The sequence below is a fragment of the Pterocles gutturalis genome, unplaced genomic scaffold (assembly GCF_000699245.1).
Source record: "Pterocles gutturalis isolate BGI_N339 unplaced genomic scaffold, ASM69924v1 scaffold13359, whole genome shotgun sequence".
In the NCBI taxonomy this organism is placed as follows: Eukaryota; Metazoa; Chordata; class Aves; order Pterocliformes; family Pteroclidae; genus Pterocles; species Pterocles gutturalis.
This window is the reverse complement of record NW_010128365.1, coordinates 2,209-23,453: the sequence shown is the minus strand read 5'-3', so window position 1 is coordinate 23,453 and position 21,245 is coordinate 2,209. Positions and strand designations below refer to the sequence as shown.

Genomic DNA, 21,245 nt, shown 5'->3' with positions numbered 1-21,245 from the left:
AAATAAGATTATTTTATTTCCAGGGGATAATGAAGATATTGCAACTCTTTGAGGCATATTTAATACCATCATTTTCTTTTCTTACTATATTAGCATATACAAAGATTAGCTACCACTTCCAGATGAAAATTATCTTAGAACAGAGCACTACGCTAGTATAATGATAGCAATTCATTAAATGTAACATAAATTACAATTTAATTTATAAGGCAATCAGTGAAAAATTTCCAGATTCTGGTCTACATAATCTTTAACATCTAGCCCATATAAACAGCACTAATTGCTTTAACTTCACTATGAACTGATCAGCTGAACTGCACTGCAACTGTATGCTAGAGTTTTAAAGCCTGACTTCCTTTCCCACATTTAAAAATAAATTCCTCATTCCCCAAAAACATAAAAACAGCTCTGAATTTTTAAAATCTAATCAAACTCTTTTAACATACCATTTCATATCAAGAGTCCTTATGCATCACCTCAAGCCTGAGGTTTCCTTTCATGGAAACATCACCAGTTGAACTGAATGTCTGCTTTCAGATCATTTAGTTATTCTGAAGAAAGCTGACCTGTGAGCAAAGCTTTGAATTTACAATCTCCAATACTTATTTTGAAAAGCAAACAGTTTTCCTTCCTGTGCCATCTGAGGTAACATAACTGCTCAGCACCAGAAGGAAGTGGGAAATGCTTGACCAGAAATCAGCCCAGGTACCAGTTCAACAATTGGTCAACTTTGCTATATTGGCTGTGTTTTTATTGGAATTAAGTTACTGACCACTTAATTGCAAAATAACTTATTCAGTCACCTTACTGAATAATAACTGTGCGAGAACTTTTAAGAACATAGAAGAGAGCACACCAAAACAGGAGATGAAAGTTAGGTGTGACCAGTCTCAACCTGGCTTTTATTCATATTGACAGAGTTTATAACTCTCTTAGGAAATTTTCCACTCATGCAGGACAACTCCTATCTTTAGACAAATAGAGTATTTTCCTTTATCTGCAAACAGCAGATGTAAAATAAGAACACTGGAGAGGGGAAGAAAATTTCCAATTTTGCAGCACGGTCACAGGCCTTTTAGCTTTCCACATGCATATGTTAATTCTGTGGAGATTCCCAGCACCTCTCAAGACTTAGCTTCTACACATTTTCCATGAATAGTCTTTCAAAAGTACACAAGATACAATCAAGCACCTGGTCTAAACTTAGAGATGCAATGATGCTGTTTGTAGTTTTGGGCAGATGGAGAACAGCATCAACTCCAATTTTAGATAAAAGAACTTCAAGATACACTCAAGGCTGACAAATTTGAGAGCAAACCTGGCAACAGAAACACTAGGTCTCACTGTTAAAGTTAGCACTGACAAATTACATGAAGTTGTATTTTGATACTACATCATCAATAAAGACATGCTAGAAAAAGGGGAAAAAACCCAAACTCTTTGATTGGTAATCCAACACACACATGAACTGGGGAGTCTGCTTAATGAAGTCTGGTCTAATACCTGTGACAGGACACTCACACATGATGTTAATAACATGTCTGAAGTTGAAACACCTCTGGTTTTCCTCAAAGCAGCATGTGGTTTTACTAATACTAGTAACATCTGACAGAAATATATGATGCAGTTGCTCAGACTTGCACAAAACGCAGCTCCCTCCCTGTAGGCAAAATCTCTCAACTCCTTTCTAGTGTCACATTTTGACTTTTCAGAAGCAGATATGTTTACTTTCTCTAGCATTATTTTCAGGATACATTCAGTAAAATTTTAGTAAGAAAGTGTGGATAATATAAGCATGACCAATTTTTAAAGGTTCCAAATATCCCAGTTTTCTCTCTCAAACTCTCCACTAACCTTATTGCAGCAGCTTTGGGTCTTTTCACTAAAAGCACATATGAATATAGTATTTTATTAGCAAGGATAATATATTTTATTCCATGTTATACCTACAGCCTAAAACAGTGTTGCCATTTTTATTGAAACAATGTAATCACTTTATTCCAAACTAAAGTCCTTATCAGAGAGAGACTACAAAGGTAAATTCTTCAGAAAGCTGTGAATAACTGGAAAAAACAGTCATACAATATCCCAGTTAAGGACCCTCTGAGAACAACGCATCATACCATTCAGTTCTTCTTCTCAGCTGAACCCAGGACAGCCGTCCATCCTTAGGAATCTGTGCATTTCTGTGATGCCTTGCAGGGTATTTTGAAAATCTAACCTGTTCTCTTAACTCCATCATTCTTAGTTACCAGAAATTAATACATAACCCGTAGAAGATCATATCTGCAAACACGGTTTTAGTTGAGTAGCCACATCTGTCTTGCAGACAGTCACATGCTGTTTTACCCTATGTTCTTTAATATTAGGCAAACGACTGCCCCACATTGTTTCCAAAAACTTTCAGAAATCCTAAGTTTATCCCAGGCACCACAGACTTTTCCCTTGCAGACATCCAGGAAAAGCTTCAGAACACTTAAATTTTAAGAAATTAAAGCAATTCTTCTCAAATACATACCATTGTTAAGTTTTCTAGAGGTGTCGGAGCTGGACTTAGTTCACTGTGAGGAAGGAGGAATTCATCTGTTCTTTGGACATCCAAAATAAGCTGTGCAACATATTTTTCCTGAAATCGTGTTCTCTTCCCCAAAGCACCTACAGAAAATTAACATAAGTCTATATTAGTGAACACTAAAAACAAGCAATCCCATCATATATTAGGAAGTTGCTCACAAAAAAAGCAACATAAAAAGAGAAACACATTGAGAATTAATCTATGAAATTTATCAGTGGTTTAACACTGCCTGATCTTTTTGTAGAGAACTAAATGCATTCTCACTGCTAGCTATGACACACAAATACATACATATTACAAATACACAAGCACAGCTAGATAGGTCTTGCAAAGCCACTTTTAGCTAAATTCCCCATAACCCACTGTATTGTCTCTTGAAAACTCAGTTATCAAGTTTCATCAGTTCCCTACTTATTCCCCAGCAATAAACCACAAACGATTGTTTGATTTGCCTCCTAAAAGTTAATGAAAACATGGAGACATTTAGGCAAATGAAAATTCTTCTGTTCTTCCTCTGTTAGCAAGCTGCAATCAGAGAAATTATAGAACAATTTCAGGACAGTAACTTAAAATAACAGAAGCCCAACCAGAGACAAAATGCAGCCAAAAATTGCTCTATAAAATTTGTAGGCTTGTTTGCTTATTATTACTATGATACAATGCTCAGATAACGTAAGCTGTGAAAGTCAAATAACAGAAACAGAGGACTGAATGCTGATCCACTGCTGATTTGCAGACTCAGTTTAGATAAAGTTCTTAATTTCATTATAATTTTGAAAATTTTGCAGGACATAAGATCTTTGAGGTAGAGATGATTGCTCACGTGACAAAGGCCTGAGGATGATGCCACTGTCAGTAAGAATCACCTTGCACAGGCATCGAAATAACAGTCGCCCCCTTTTCTTCCTGGAGGCGGAAATAGAGCAGTAGGGAAGCCAGTAATTCAAGTGGTAACGCCTTTCCTGCCAATCACCCCTTCTAATGGGAAATGGCTGCATTAAGAGTTTATGAAGAATTAAAAATGTTCTAAAAATATCATCTTCAAATCACAAGGTACACTGCAAAGAAGGGAGACACACACAGAAAAATACCCGGTAATGATACATACTAATTTTATGCAGTAGCACTCAATTCTCAATTTGGATAATACAAGAAAATCATTATACTGTAATTCACTTCCTATTATGTCTTACTGCTTAAACAGCTGAATAAAACACTTGCAAAGTTATGCTGGTTACCAATAAATTTACTTGCTACCATCCACAACCTGTGATTTGTTCATGCTTTGAGATGCACGCCACCTTCCACCTCATCTTTTTAAACAAAGAATTCCTTGCTTTTACAGGGACAAAGCAGAATCATTTTTATTTGGAAAATACATATAACGTGTTTAAAATGGGGAAAAAATTGCTTGCTTTACATCAGCATATATCCTCACAAAAGAGAAGGAATCTACAGAGACTTTACTTTCTGTTTCCACATTAAAAGTTCCCAGGGATGCCTTACTGGGCATGAGAACAATAGGCAGACAATGTGCAGATCTCAGAGTTCAGCATTATTAATCCTCCAGTTCTGTTGATCTTAAATTTAGTCTGCATTACCACCCTTCATCTTAGTAAATTTATATGCAAGAAGGACCACAGTCTTATCTTTTACTGGAAATTGCTTGGTGGGGTTATTGATGGTTGTGACTCATTGTGAGGGACAAAAGGATGCTTTTTTAATAAATGATGAATACAGCACAGACCTGGATTAATGGGACTTTAAAAAGTACACAAACCAAAACAAGTATGATTTATTCACACATTTCTAAAATTACTTTGGAAAATATCGGTTCTAAATTCTGTCTTTAAGAACAGCATACATTTCCATGCTGTAATAAAACGTTCAACTAGTAAGGATTACAAGCATTAAAGAATGGTTGGCAAAACCTCTTAAAATCCTTTCCTAAAAAGGAAATTCCTTCCAAAAGCCTTAAAAATGTCTTTGCTAGAGGTTGAATTTTTACATTAAAGCAAAGTCTTTTATGATGATGTAACATTCCTTCCATTTAGCCAAAACATGCATGTCAAATGAACTTGTCTAGAATGCCAACAATTCCCACATGTTCAGTTCAGTTCATTTGCCTTCAGGTTAGACATCCTTCATAACTATTCTAATAGATTTATAGAGATGAACTACAGAACTTTTAGGAGTTTCACAACATTTTTCCAAGAGAGTATATCACCACAGCCTCTCTCTGTGACTAGCATAACCTCTTGGTAAAGTAATCAAAAGTACAACTAACTCTACTTCATCCAAAATTTTTTTCTGCCCTCCAAACAAGAGGGTTTTTCCTAGGTTAGATTTAAGGAAATTAGTCATCCAAAATCTAAAGATGTCCTTTAAAGGGAAAAAAAAATATCCAACATGTGGCTGTAAGGGGAAGAATATCGGCAAATAGCCACCTGCCACTTTCAGTTTACTTGTTCTAATTAAATTTTTCTAGCTTGAGTATCATCACAGGCACTGATGCTTTTCATAAAAAACAAGAAAAAATTTAACTTAGTTTTAAACAAAACTACATTATAGTATCAAGTTTGCAGTAAATGCCACACCTGGAACAGGTCATACATACAGTACATGTTGCACAGATGAAAAAAGGGTAGGATCAATTGAAATGCATGGAATTCCTTCAAACAAAAACATGGACATGATTCCCATGTTTTAAGAAGATAACTATGAATTGATTGTGTTCAATGGTATGTAAAAAAAACATTATGCCACAAGATTTTCATTACAGATTTTTCAAAGAAAACCTTTAAAACCTTTGAAAAAAATGAGCAGGGAATTCCACAAAACTTGTTTTTGGTTTCAGGTTTGGTTTTTTTTTGTTTTAAATTAAAATATTAAACTGACTTAGGATATAAGCTGGCGTAGCTGCAGCTCCCATCTAAATCTAAAGGAACAGCTACCCTTGTGACACACAGCGGCGTAACAGGTAAGGACGCTGCAAGTTTCAGTTCCTTAGTCCTTTCCACTAATAAATCTTTAGAAAAAGCTATATTAAGGTTTTGCATTTCTACTCGGGCACAATCAAAAGTTCTCACACAGAAGAGGTGTGCATTTTGTGTCATTTTGATTACCTAGCAGGATCAGCTAGACTGAGCAGTCCCGTATCTATACATGTAATCATAAATGGAGTTACCAGTGCAGCAACCTGATCTGCCGGACTCCAAAGAATAGGTTCCGGAGGGATAAAGTCCCCATAGTGATTGAATCCTTGATATTTCTGTTTATCAGAAATTTGACTTTTCTATTTACTTCCTGTGATAATAACAGTCCTGAAAGTGAATTTTAAATGCTATTTACTCAGAGTAGATCTAGGCTAGTGGCATAAAAGGTGAAAGACTGCATCAAATCATCACACAGACTTCTAAGTATCTCCAAGCAAACAAACATAAAATTAGTATGATTCTACAATTTTGAGTCCCCTAGTAGAGATAAGAGATCTAGAAATTGATATGAAACATGAGGAGGAAGGATCATCATAATACTACAGCTGCTCACAGACCCATATCCATACGGCATATTTCTCCTCCCTTTTCCTAACAATACTAATACTTAGAAGGCAAATAAGTCTTACCAGTTAAAAGTCAGGATTTTAGAAAATACAGTTCTTTTTTACTTGGATACATAAAAAAGACCCCAACAAATCACAGGTTAGTTTGGTCCAACTAACCATTCTCATCACAGACTGTACAAGCAAGACTTACCTGTCAGATTAATCTGCAGTTTTGTTATGTCTTTAGCTGCATTGAAACATTGTTTAGCTTTTTTATACTCATAGTAATACAAAAGCGTATAGGCACACTCAAGGTGGAACTGAACTGCTAAGTGCCAGCTTTGACCACCTGCAAACAAAGTTTCTGCTTCTGTTACTGCAAATTAAGAAAAAAGAAAAGCTATCAGGATGCAATTATGGAGAATGATACTTTAAAAAATACATTTAAAACACGAAGAGAGAAAGTCTGTTATGCTTAAAGCAGACTTGTTCTTTACATCTGCACACATTTAGAAAGCCACAGTCAGTGTATAAAATACATGCACAACTTAAAGCATTTTCCAAGTTTTGTATCTAAGGATTACTGCCAGAACAAACAAAAATTTAATTTTCTGTTTTACAGCAAAGCTGAATTGGGATATACTGGAGGAAATAACGGTAACTGTCTTGGACCTGCTAAAGGACATAGGAGCTCGGAATACAGGATATTGAGGTAATACTGTCCTCCTTAGGTAGCAGGCTTCTAGTGAGAAAGTTTCACCAGGAGACTGAGCACTGAATGGGGACTTAGGACTCTTTAGGGCTTTTGGGTTTTTTGTTTGTTTGTGTGTGTGGTTTTTGGTTGTTGTTGTTGGTTTTTGTTTTTTTAATAATGACTGATTTGTTGAGTGATAATGGTTATGTTCTCCATCTGAACAGGAGAAAATACCTATGTAAATAGATCTGAAATCTTTAGGAAAGAAGAACTGATATTTTTCCATCCAGTACAGAAGCATTTGTAGTTCGTAGATATTTGAATTCTACCTATCAAGATACAGTAAGTGACAAAAGAATATTCTTGCATAGTGAAATACAGACCATTAATTTGTAAACAATTCATGTGAATTATTCTTAAATGGAAGTGGTTTTTTGCTTTGGGCTTTATTTCTTTATTTTGCCAGAAAACATTTCCATAATAGAATCCTTTCAAAGTGCACAGCATCACAGTACCTAAAAAAACTGTGTTAGATTAACATAGATGCTGTGTTACTTAATTTTTCAAACATGCTTTATTAAGATAAGTAAAAAGTCCTACTATATGAACAACTAATATTATCAAGGATTTAAAAAACATTTTTCTATTACTTTTGAATTTAGAGATTGGCAGTCAATTTTATTTTGAACAGATTTTATTGCTTAAAGCCTCTAGGTATTTTTTTTTTGAGTACTTGTTAATCCTCAAAATCTTTCAATTAATATAGAAAGCTAAGTGGGAAGAGATTTTTACATGGCTAGGAAATAAACAAGTATTACAACATTCTTTTTTAATTTAGTAAATAAGAATTTGCCTGGATAAAGCCTGCCTAGTAACTTAACTTTCTTCAAAGTCTCAATTTAGAGATTTTGTTTAATGAAAGCAAATTAGTTATTTAAAAATATTACTCCAAAGGTTTTCTACTAAAGTAGGATAGAGATTGCAGCAGGTTACAACTTAATCCTGAAAAAAAAACCAAACCTCACTAAAGAGACTACAACTACTTAAAAACAAAGTTTTTGCAATTTAATCACCACTTTTAACACAAAGCCTTTTTCAAACACGTAACTTCAAAACTGAGAAAGTTAGCTGAATGTTAACCTCACATTTAAGTCATGCATATTCTTCATTAATAAACAATCTGAGGTTTCAATGCTTTTGCCCATATTTATCATTAAGTGCATTCTCTTTTTAAAAAAAGAGAATAATGCCCACAGGACCAGAAAGCATCTGCCTTTCTAACAAAAGCTTGTTTTTTTCTTTCTCTCGCTTTAAGAAAATCAATTTCAGCAAATTATTCAGGACATCTGCCATCTTTACCTGCTTTTCACACTCTCCATACATACAATACCACTCTGATGGTTTCCCAGAGGACAAAAATCTTCTTTACATGAGGAAAAAATAAAATGGCATTTTCTATGCAGTATTATTAAAAGCACTCAAAAATTCACTGAGGGTTTTATACAAACGTAAATAGGCTTGCACTGGCTCTTTAGTGTAGTTTGAGCCACTAAATCCTGAAGGGCTGTTGTCAGTGCAAGAAACCTTTCAAGACATTGAATGTGCAGATACGCATATAGAAACCACACGAAATGCAACTTTCCAACTGAACAATTCTGATGCAGTTACAGAGAAAAAAAAGTTCTAGTCTATAACCATATATTAGTCCTTGGAATCTCTTAGCTATGGAAAAACCAATGATCTGAATATAAAATTACTTGTGCTAAAACCATATATACCGCTAAAACAAACTAAAGTCATATATTGAGAAATGTTCTTAGCACTCCCTATCTACATATCATCTGCTTTCAGTGCTGCTCAAAAAAATTGACAGTTTTAGGCATTTGAGCCTTTCAGGACCTTTGTGTAAAGCTTCACATCATCACTAGTATTGATGAGGCTGCCCAGAAGCAGTGATGTCCCAAACTTAAAGATATCCCTGTGGCATCCCATACCATATTTGACACAAGACCAAATGGATGGGAAACTGCACTTTGAGCAGTGTTGGTTTTGCAACAGCTGCTTCTGCTTCGGAACCGTAGGGGACCCCTGCAGCTGTCTCGTATTCAGGTGATGATGATTACACTTGAGAACAATGTATTTTAAACAGAAAAGATAATTTCTCATGAATTTGAAGGTCTTCTTCTCTAGCAAATAAAACACAGTTTTCTAGTCAAGTTGATACAGAACAGCCAAGTGGGTTTTTCAAGCCCTAATCAAAGACTATTTAAAAGGTTTATTAAGTATTTATTTTATGGAACATGAAGGAAGGTATTTGTTTTAAATACCAGATGGCTTTAATTAGAAAGTAAATAACCCGTTAGAGATAGCAGGCAGCAAAACCTGCCTGGAAAAACTAACTACTAATTCGAGTATACTTTACACCATCTTCTCTGAAAACCATAACCATAGTCTCACAACAGGTCACTGAAAACAGACATCTTAGTACTTATCTGTAGTTTGTTCCTCAGAAAAAAATCCCAAGCAATATAATTACATTTGATATTTTAACTTTCTACATTAAGCTTTTGAAAAAAACCTGATATATGTATTATATAAATTAGTTTTAATGTTGTCCACTTTCTTTACATATAATGCAGAGATGTAACAAATCTCAAAAGTTAGGTGGGGACAGAGAAAACAGGAAAAAAGAAGTTCATCTCCCCCTTGAAGACAGGGGAGAACAAAGACATTCCCTTTTCAAACTCAAATGAGCTCAGTTAAATAAAGAATGAAAACTGTACAGAATGGCCTCAAGGGAGCTTGTGGGAAGTTAACAGTGCTAAGGAGGGGGGGGCAGGGGCAGACACCTTCTTCTGCAATCACATATTCCCATTTTCATCTTAGAGGCCAGAAAATAGCATGTGCCACACAAGTCCATGTCCATTTCAGTGAATTCTGTTCCCTCTCTACGTTACATAAACATTACGTTGGAAGAGTTGTGCCTACAAATTGCCCTCCTCCACCATATCTTACAACTGATGCTGTAGGCCAATAAACCCAATAATTAGAAACATACCTTGTTTTATACAGGTCTGGGCAAGAGTAAATAGCTCAGGCGATCTCTCCTCTAGCAACTGCTGGTGAATATTCACACACCTCAGAGTCCACCAAGATAATGTCTGAAAGAAAATACGGGTACTTCAAGTTAATAACAAGTATAGATCGTTTTTTTTTTTAAAAAAGAGAAATGGCTTTAAAATATATATGTTTTGTAATCTATTTGATTCTGATTTCTAAAAAAAAAAAAATAGAAACCCATCCAAAACAGCTGTTTTATATAAAAAGTGAACACTAACCTAGCATAAAGATGAACATATTCAAGCAGCTCTACAATGTTCTAAGAGCGTGTTGGGCTTTTCCTCTCTTAATTTGTCTAGCTGCTCTTCAATCCCTGCAAATCTGGGTCTGGTAAGAAACTGTGAACAGAAGATGAAAGAAATACTTCTGTGTGCTTATTTTGGAGCAGCCACTAGCTACTTTGATTTCATATCTCCTAATTCTTGTAAAAGAAAAGGACCAAAAAAAAAAAAAAAGAAAAGAAAAAAGAAAAAAAGAGCTGTTTCCTACTTATCTTTCATGTCACATTCATGATTAATACACAGTCATGATCTCACATTTCAGTGATCTTTCCAGCCTGAAGAGTCCTAAACTATTTAGTTACTTTTTGTATGGAAGCCGTTCAGTATTTCTGATCATCTAGTGTTGCCTTTCTATGCGTTTTTTCTGTTCTGTATGATATTTTATTTATTCAGGTAGGGGTAGAAAGGAGACAGAGAAGTGAAAGAGGACTGGAACTGCTCAGGAGAACACCTTACAATCACAGTTGAAAGTATTTGTATGCGGAATTTCAGAAGGGCAAACACCTTACTGAACTAAGTAACCACTCTATGGCAGACATGAAAAACAGCCCAGGGACTACCTGATTTCAGAAGGCTGTGTACACAAAAGGTAAGTTCCCCAGCATATCTTATCCCTCTTTAGCTGCACCAGGTGGAAATGCACAGAAAAGCTAACTGATAATATAAGATTATCATCTGTGAAGGTAGGGCATACCTCTACACAGGCTCTAATAATTACTAGTTATTCTGCTACTGTTAGCATGCCGATCATTTTCTATGAAACAGATGTTTGAGTGCTTCTGAGAGGCACCTATCCTCTGATCTTTTCATACAGGTATGCTTACGTCAGCCCGACCTAAGGGCTGTACAGCATTCAAGCAAAAACATCTAAACCAATTGCGTACAGTTGACTGTAATGTCCCTAGAAAGGAACCATCACAAAGAATAATAGCATCTACTTCAAAAAGCAATGAAAGATGACTTTTGATATATAAGCTGAACAGAGTAAAAGCACACAAACAACAAACTTTGTGAAAAAGGTCAAGTCTCAATATTTCATCACTTATTTAGAAACCTAAAGGCAACTTAAATAAGAAGTTTCAATTTACTTCAATTTAGCTTTATATAATGAAGTATCCATTTTCCCACACAACTGAGTATCCAGCTGAATGATACAATTTCCTGAGGCTTGATGCTTGCCAATCAGAAACGTTAGTATCGGGGAGAACATATTTATAAAGTTTCAGGTAAGCCAGCTAAGCTTTGTACAATATTCTATAAGCAATATTAGTTTTTTGGGAGCCAAGTTCAGAATTTTTGGATTATTTTTATCATTTAATCTTCCATGTACAATAGGATTTTTGAATAAAACAGGGCTGGCTCTATCAATGCTGTAGAAAATCTATTTCAGAGTATTTTACCCTGTTTTAAATTTATTTGCACTAATCTTAAAGAAGCAAAGGTATTAAGAGATTTGAATCAAACTGAAATGAGAAAGAATGGCAAGCTTTAGTTGCTACCTTTCATCAACCTGTTGATGAAAGTGGTTTTTATCAGTTGCTGTCTTTGAACTACTATCCAAACTTGACGTAGCCACAAGTAATTGAACCTCCATTGGGTAAAAAAGGCCCCCCATCATGTCAGTCTGAGCGGAGGCAGCAAGTGAATTCTCCATACTAGGTACATTTTCTGCCTCCCTGACTGACCCAATTGCTGAAATTCAACAGCACTCATCTGTGAATAACAGGGAAAACGATGGAAGAGCTTGGCTTCCAGAAATGCAGTACAGCCAACATCTCCCACACAGTTTAATTCATCACTCATACAAAGACCCAGCTGGGAATGGATGTTGTCAGCCAAGCATAAAGAGGGACCATGTGGCATTTTGATCTCCAGCCAAATACTGTTCAACTGGAATGCAATAAGGAGAAGTTGCTGCTGTTAAAAGTCCCCCAGTTCCAGAGAGTCCTGCTACCAGCCAGCCTGCTGCTAAACTACAAAGGAGGTAGAAAAAAAATCCTCTCAAGAAGATTCATCATATCATCTTGTTTTAATGCACAACCACAACAGAGAATTATGGTAGCCTCCACATGGATGCCTGCAGAAGAGTTAGAGGACAATGACAATCAAAAGAGAGGACTTCCTTGGCATCTAGAACTCACGGCTTAGAATTCATACAGTAATGGTTAACAGTATCCCAAAGCTTGTTAAAAAGGATACAGTATGCGTATGCTATGTTATGGGTCATTCCCCCCCCATAAATGTCACAAAGTTTGTGTCTCTTAAAAAATTGCTTCCTATTAAAATGTTTAATTTCTCTAGGTAATGAAGGCAGATTTCTTCTCTTTTGGGCAAGACAGTGAGAAAACAGCTTATCCTTAAGAAAATGATAGTTGTATTTAAGTGTAATCATTTTGTCTGAACTGTTTTTTAGGAAAAACCTCAGAGCTACAGAAAAAAGAAATGGAAATTATACTGATTCAACAAGGTGTGAAAAAAAGAATGACAGAACCAATTAATGAGTAGCTGGCAGTCATAATTAGTCACATACTTCTTACCTGAAGAGATGCAAGTTTGTGTCTTAAATTCACAAGGATTATCCTTGCTATAAGCAGCAAAATAGGATGAGAAGTCAAGGTATAGACTGATTCACCATCTAGAACCAGCACCTTCAGAATAGCTGCATGAAGCATTTTGGGCTGAAAGAAGAATGAAAAAAAAAAAAAAAAAGACGAGTTTCAGGAAACATAAAAGTTTACAAACAAATCACATAATACAGAATTAGGAAAAACAGCTACCCATATTTAAGGGAAAAGCTGCTCAAAACATTAAAAAAAAAATCACCATCTCTTGGACTCTCAACCTTTTACCAAGTCGTGGTGAATTCTACCTTGTTTCTTGCTGTCCTGAAAAACATATCAACATATCTGAAAGAGTGATTTCCTACCACCTAAAATGCATATGTCCAGTCAACGCTATCCCCAAACACACTGCAGTAATATAATCCTTCCCGTGATCTAAGGAGAAAAGCTTCTGGTAAATCCATGCCATTCAATTTGTAATCACAGAAATAAAATATTTTTAAACTAAATTAGTCCTACAGCACTCAAATACACTAGATATTCCTCCAGTGATGTCCAATAAATTCCTCCCTTTGTCCAATAAATAAAAACCTCTCTCTCCTTTGGATGCTTTCCTGTATGACATTACCTACAGTAATTCTTTTGCTTAATGGGCTTGAGGTAGCTCTCTAGGGAATCTGTCTCTCAGTGGTGACTGTCATCTGACAGTCACCTATTCTTCTCTCCCTTTTAATGCAATGAAAGCATTAAAGCAGTTTATCTTCAGACTCGGGGAGATGTCAGTTCATCAGTTTATTTCAGGCTCTCATGTGGCAGGATTCTTTTGCAAACTAAAAAAAAAGTAGGCTTTTGTTTTCACTGGGTAAGAAAGGAGCAAGAAAAGGGAGTGGAACAAAAACAGAAGAAGAAAAGGTTCAATGACAGCTTACATTGAAGTCACTTGCCTGAGAAAGATTCTTATTCAGTGTACACAATCAGGATAGAAGTTATCTGAATCACATTTCAGCTTTTCAGACTAAATGAATAACCTAATTCCTAAGTTATTTAAAACTCTTTTCAATACCTTTACCAACAGGTTACATTAAAGACAAAAGTTGTTAAGCCACATGATTCTCCTAGTTCACTTTTTAATGACCAGGTAGTCCTCAGGCTTTTTTTTTTTATTTGATTAGGTTTGTTAATGATTTATCTTGCATTAACATGGAAAATATTATTACTTCGTAGATAGTGACATAGGACTTCAAACCGTTTACTCAAAGTGTAATTCTTGCATGGCCTCACTGCAGTCATTTCAATCCCAGTATGAAAAACAAAGTTTACAAAAGTCTGACAAACCACATGAGAATAAAGGAAAGAAACTGTCAAGTGGAAGTATATACCAAATCCCTCCCACCTCCAGTGATTCAGATGGGAACAGCCTTACCAACATCTCTACTCCAATTTTGAGAGGGAAAGTCACCATAGAATCACTGAATGGTTTGGGTTGGAAGGGACCTTAAAGATTATCAAGTTCCAACCCCCTGCCATGGGCAGGGACACCTCCCACTAGCCCAGGTTGCTCAAAGCCTCATCCAGCCTGGCCTCGAACACTTCCAGAAATACAACCTTGCAAACGAATGCAGGGCAGGACTTCACAAGTTACGGAATTCTTGCAAAAACATGCCACAATAGTGCAACACAGATCCAATGTTTTTTTGTGAAACTCTTCATATACTTAAACTTTCCTTCATTCCATAGTTCACAGCATTTACATTGCTCATGGTCCATACCACATTCACAGTTAAATTATAAATTCAAACTCATGTACAGATTTAGCATTAGCAGAGACTAGTGATATGTTCTTCTCTGACACACTGCAGGAATCAATATTTTACTGTAGCTTTAATTCCAAGAGAAAAATTAATACTCAAGGAACTGTGCTGAACCACAGGTGCAGGAGAGTCACAAGATGAAGTGTGGTACTGCCATGAGAAACAATATATGCATCCCACAAATGAAGTTATGGTGTTGATTGGTTAATTACATAACAAGATGACAAAGCAGATAAAACTGACAATCCTCAGTTTCAACTCCTCTTCCAAAAGCTCCGAGTTAGCGTTTTTGTACTAATACTACTACAACTTGCTTTCCATCATCCATGAGCCCAACGGGATTCTGAGCATCCAAATCTACCGTTCTCTTACTATCTGCCAGACATTCTGATATTTGAAAGATATACAACTTCTACCTTACCCTAAGGAGGGAAAAAATTCTTTACTTACTTTGGAATGTGTGAGAAAAGTTTATTGACTGCAAATGCCCTTTGAGTAAATGCTCCCATATAATAAACACACCTTCCCTACCCAAAAGCAGCATCTCCAGCAGGAAATCTCTTAAGTAGAGAAACAGAATAACTACTTTTAGGACACTGCTTATAAAACTGATATAGCTGATGACGCTTGCAACAGCAGCCAGCAGGATCAACAATTAAGACAATTCATTCCAGCACTGCACCTCACAGATGTGTCTTCTCTGACACATCGGTGTGTTATGGTTATTTGTGAAAAGCAGTGACTATAAAAGGACAGCTTATTAAAATCCAAGTATACCTCACAGAACTTCTGTAACAATGCTGGTGGCAAAAATTCCTGAAGCTTTAACTGGACGGGAGGCCCAGTCCAATTGCTTTGAACGAAGAGCTGCAAACTGCCCACACCAAGTAGAAACATCAGCCTCTGCCTGCAACATAGATAAGACAAGCAATTAGCATACCTTTTTCATTAAGGCTACATGATCTGATTAATTCTTGTACAAATTCAAAACCCTCAGCCTCAATGAAATAACTTTCTTATTGGGAAAATACAATGAATGCAGTATTCAGGAATGCACATGGAGAACTAAAAGGCTTGGAAATGTGTTTATAATGGTTGTAATTAATGTCAAACATTTTGGAAGCAGAGTTAGTTCATACGTTTCAAAATTTAAGGCTTTATCTTACTATTAGAGACCAGGAGATTAGCACAAGATGCAGATTATCCCCTATTCACCTATTGCATGGTTGTTATGTTTTCTCATGATGCATCTAATCCTCAGCATTTTCAGAGAAAAGATACTGTATTAGCATATGTTGCAAAACAGCGTGTTAATTTCTGTTTTAACATGGCTGTTTATTTTCACTCCCTCTGACAACAAAACAATTAACATCAAAAAAGTTCAAAACTATCACTTCCAAGTTGGTTCAGATACTTAAGCAGCAAATGTTACCTAATTAAACCATGCTTTTAAAATAAAACATGATGATTTAGATTAAAAGATGGAACTATGACTTTGTTTCATTCCTGAAACTAAATATGGTAAAATTTTCCTTATTTACAAGACTAAGCTCATCTAACATCAGTATATGATTCCTTTAGGCACCTACAGTAAGATATAATTTATGTGGTCTGCAGAAAGCGGGGCACCATCCCTCAGAATTTAACGGTTGATTTAACAGGTATAGATTTTTAGGAGATTTACAGAAACTTCTGGTTTGTTTTACGATTCCTTGATGACTTAGAACCTTATTGTGTTATAATCAGTCATGTGCCAACAAGGGCCCTGTCAGATACATAACATGCCTCCTGCCTACGAAAACTTAACATTTGAATTGTGCTGGTTTGATATAAAAATTGGTATGTTAAGGAGCATAAGTGAACTGGAAAACCCCAGTTGTTTCCTTTTTTGTTTTTTCCCCCCTGTAAAGCAGGGACTTAAAGATGCAAGAGTCCTTCAAATAGAAACAAAAGGATAAAGTGTTATACAACTCCTAAAAAAAAAGTTAAATAGAAAAACCACATTCAAACAAGCGGCTGGTGGGCAAGAATGTGACAAAAGATGTAGAACAATGAGAAAGCAAGGGTGGGGAACACTTGATTAAAAAAAAAAAATATAACAGAGCCTTCAGGAGAGTTAGAGAACAAGGACTGGTATAAAGAGTTCTTGTCAAACAAGACAAGATTTACTAGCTGTCATTATTCAGCCAGTAACTACCTGCCAGCAAATGGTATTTGAATACATATCTAAGATTACCATTAAACTTCCGAATAACTCAAGAACACAAAGCACTAACAACTACTGCACACTAAATTATTACCATTACACACAAACAACCACAAACATACATTTTCTAATTATCCTCCTATTATAAATTATGTTCCAAAGCTTCTGAAAGGAAAGATAACACACAGAATAATCAACCATCTCTGCACTACGATTTGACAGATGCACTTCAGTCTTTTGAAGACTCATTGTCATTATCATTTACACTATTATTTCTACTATTATTTATTTATTTATTTTAACATTACTGACATCTCTACCCAGTAGAGAAACTTGCCTGAAGTCTTGACACAGTTATATCCATGCAGAAAGCCTCTGCAATAACAGATAACCAATTCCATTACTTTGGCTGGGATACTGTCTTTCCACAGGCTAATTTGTCATCATCAATTGATTTTTTTATGAATTTTCAGATCCATGACTAACTTCCACTCTCCTTACCACTCATTCTGTATTAGAAAGTCAATTCCAAGCTCTAATCCCTGCAAATACTAGCTTCCCTTGCCCATTCCCTATTTTTTTTTCCAAGAAAAAATTTCATTCTGTTTCCCTGACTGCCCTTCACACTTGCAAATGCTCATCTCCTGAAGGGTGCTCAAAAACTTCTCCTCTGTACTGCCAGATAGCATCAGAGGGACCCCACTAGTATGGGGTATAGCTAGTATCCCACTTCCTATGGTCAACTACATAGTTTAATATATTTCTTATATTTCCTTAGACATATGTCTGTATCCATCCATCTTGTTCTTCCTTTCTCCACGTGAATGGGGGCTTTGGTGGCTTCTGTTTTTTAAAACACTGTTTACACCAAGTCCAGACAATTGTGATACGTGATGTAAGAATCAGATGGTTATATACACTCTACTGTAATACTCATACTGCTATACCTAAACTTGCTCAAATTAAAAATAAAGAATAATACAGCATTGGTTTTGAAAAAATAATAGATTTGCATATAATGCTAGAATTCACAAACAAAATATAAGAGTGAGAAAATACTCATAGCAAGGCTACGCTTAAAATGCAATTAGGTTACAGGTTTTGGTTTTGGGAGTATTTCTTTTCTTCTTAGTGAAGCCAGAAATTACAGAAGACAAGTCAAAGCAAAACTAGAAACCGCATAGTTATTTTTTTCCATTCATATGGATCAAAGCAAGCTGCAGAAACAGTAAGAATTTCTTCATTTTTGTTTTTCCATGTATATAATAGCACACCAGTTAACCAACCATCAGATGCCCCAAGAGAAATACCAGAAATACCAATCAGTGTTCAAGTTGGGAAGTCATAACAAGCTTTATTGTATGGATATGTTTTGGAAAGTTTGGTATTCATTTATATGTTGAATAAGGCAAATGTAGTAAATACACTAAAATAAAATAATAACAATAAAAACAAGTGCTCCTGCTCATTTCCTTGTTCCTTTCGGTTTTGGAATCAAACATGAGACCTTCAAGCTCTTTTAAAACAAGCTTTCTGAAAATATTGTCTTTTTGTTGTGTCCTGCACACAATTTCTTTCCAGTCTTCAGAATCAAACTGTATGTCAGGCAACAAATGCACTTCTTTCACATAGAGCTCAGGAAAAAATAAAAACGTATTCCCCCTCTACACGGTTAACACATATACTATGGTTTCTTCCTCTACAATCTGCTGATTTAAAACACTGCCATGAATCTACATTTTCTGTAGAAGATAACTGTTAACCATTGAAGTGAGCAGTAATAACAGGAAAAAAAGTTAAAAAAAAAAATCTCCTATTCAATATATTGTAAGGAATGCTTTCAGACTTCATTTTTAAGCCATAAAGGTTAAAAGTGCCATAGTGAAAAAATGCCTGGGGCAGGGAAAGGAAAGAAGCAGTTGCAGCAAATTCTAAAATACTGTTAAATATTTTCCTTACAGAACCATGGATCTGAAAGTGGAAAAAGTTACAGGCTGTGTCCAAAGCAATTATAGTCTAGATCCAAATTTTGAACTGTTTTGCCCTCAAGCTGCTCAGTTTTATCTTCAGAAAAAGAACTCCTTAAGAGTTCTTTTAACAGTATTATAAAACCATACTTTGTACTGTGTTTATATTGTGCTAAAAGAATAAGATTAACATTATCCAACTTTCTGTTTCCGACTGAATTCAACTCCCACTGAGTTTTTTAATCTCCAGAATTACAACTTTCAGTTCAGGAAAAAAAAAGCTTGTATTTGAACTAAGCCCATGTACCACAAGTCACAAGAAAAGCAGTGTCTTACTGAATTTTCTTAGCGATAACTTAGAGGTTTGCTGTACTTCCTCTGAAGCACTCAACAGAAAATTAGATTTTCAGCCTAAAAAAATAGTCAAAACCATTTTCACCACGGGCAATGGAAGGTCAAAGTGCAAAAGTTGCATTAATTCCTTCCATAAGGCAGTCACAGGGCACAGAGCCTGCAGGTAGGAAAAGTGACTATGAAACACATTTTAACCTAGAAAGTCATTGGAGACAAACAAACATGGTACAGATTCAAGTGCTGTAAGCAGTGTCAACCTAAAATGGGAAATGATCTGTCTTTCAGCAGAAGTTTTTCTATCAAGAGGAAGTCACAACTTACTCCCTTCAGCACTAATATAATTCAAAGCTTCTTATATTATTACTAATGGAGCTTGAAAAATTCACTTGACTGCTACAAACAAAAAATGTTTCTGACAGACACTGACCCATTTTGGAGACTACATGCTTTCATTTTGAATAAAACTTCAGGCTGTAATTTTGGGCAGAAAACCCTCTGCCTGCTTCTAGAAGGCTAAATATTGCAGATCTGCCTCCATACCTTCTGGCAGGGGGGCTTCTAATGCTACCTAGAGTTGCAGAGAGAATAAGAAAAATCTCAAATACCAAAGAGCCGCAGTACAATCACCTGAGGAACAAATTGCCTTGCTGTCTGCAGTAGGAAGCAGCAGCAGAGTGCTGTAAATGGCATATAGGACAATAAAAGCTCACAGGGGGAGCGGAAGAGGACACATCACCATGAGAGGATATGTATAAAGTCTTACTGAGGGCATGATATAGACTGTTATTATCTTTAAGAAGCTGAATGGTTCATAAAGGCAGCAACACACATTTAAAGCAATGACTAAGACTAGGACTGGGTCTATTTCAAGCCCTGACTGATCTTTCTTTGCTGCATTATTCAGAATAAACTATTCCAAGATGACAGAATCCAGCAATATTAAAAATTTTCTCTAGACTATGTCACCATCTAAACTCTGGCTAATATTTAACAGCAACAGCACAAGAAAGAAAGCTTTCAGCAAAATTTTTGCATGCTCACCTTTTAAAATAAACAAATACATATACACATAGTTTTCTGCTTCTGCTATACCTAGTGTGATAGATTTCAGTCTGTTCACTAGTGTTTACAATTTGGTACGTAAATAAAGTCATTCATTAACAGCAAGAATTAGCATATGCAGTACGATTAGAGATAATCTGAGAGCGTCTTATGAAGAAAATAATTAATCGATGAATAGCATCCATGAGCAATACCTTACTCATTTTACATTAAGAAGAGTAGAACAGCCTTACTACGAATAAGACTTAGAAATACAGGCACTGCTTTGACAGTAACATTACATGGTATTTAAAGCAGTCACATAAATGTAATGCAACGTTTTGGAGAGAAAACCATTAATACATTCTTTGATGAGACATAGCAATACAAATTTACATTTGTTGGCTTCTTCATACCAACAGCTTCAGAAGTAATCACTGTAAATAAAGCTAGTGTTTTCAACAAACCCTCATATCACAATACTACCCAGTGAAAGAAACAATGACAATGAATATATGCCCCAGGGGAGTCAGGGGAACAACCTGACAAATCAGTTTTCTGTTTTTCTCTCAAAACAAGTATTTTGAAGGCCCTGTCACTAGTATAAAATAAAAAAAATGCCTTTTATAAAAATCAAACATGGCCTCTATTAATCTCCCATATAATGAATAATAATTTCCACCTTTCCACATTATCAACTTCTGCAGAACAGTCCAGGTATGCTAGAATTTGTTTCTCCAAGTAAGTGTCAATGTCGTCCTCTGTCACAGAAGATGCACTGAAAACATTCTGGATGGCTGAATTTGAAAATATTGCCTCATATTTCCCATCAAAAATCAACTGCAATAATGATCCACTTTCTGGGGAAAAAAAAAAAAGAAGAAAAAAAAGAAAAAAGAAATCAGTATCAAATTTGAAACAACTTCAACTTACAAGAGCTATACAAACCAAAACATATTACCATTCCGCTCTCAACGAATGAATCTTTATTACATCACACTGAAACTAAAGAACAGCAGTAGCAGACGTCAGAATTTTACAGAACTTGTGTTAATGTTACAGTGAAATACAAACTGCCAGATAACGTAAAA

General features: G+C 35.7%; 1 protein-coding gene across 1 annotated transcript in view; it reads right to left on the bottom strand.

Annotated features, from left to right (window-relative positions):
* LOC104466239 (tetratricopeptide repeat protein 27-like) overlaps nucleotides 1-21,014 on the bottom strand; it is a gene marked incomplete at both ends in the record, with an annotated part of 31,473 nt that extends 10,459 nt beyond the window's left edge. The window contains 6 exons of the mRNA XM_010079597.1: nucleotides 2,519-2,655; nucleotides 6,331-6,495; nucleotides 9,872-9,974; nucleotides 12,752-12,892; nucleotides 15,364-15,493; nucleotides 20,837-21,014. Coding sequence (XP_010077899.1) covers nucleotides 2,519-2,655; nucleotides 6,331-6,495; nucleotides 9,872-9,974; nucleotides 12,752-12,892; nucleotides 15,364-15,493; nucleotides 20,837-21,014 — 854 coding nt within the window. The remainder of the gene's footprint in view (nucleotides 1-2,518; nucleotides 2,656-6,330; nucleotides 6,496-9,871; nucleotides 9,975-12,751; nucleotides 12,893-15,363; nucleotides 15,494-20,836) is intronic.
* Nucleotides 21,015-21,245: the final 231 nt, after the last annotated feature.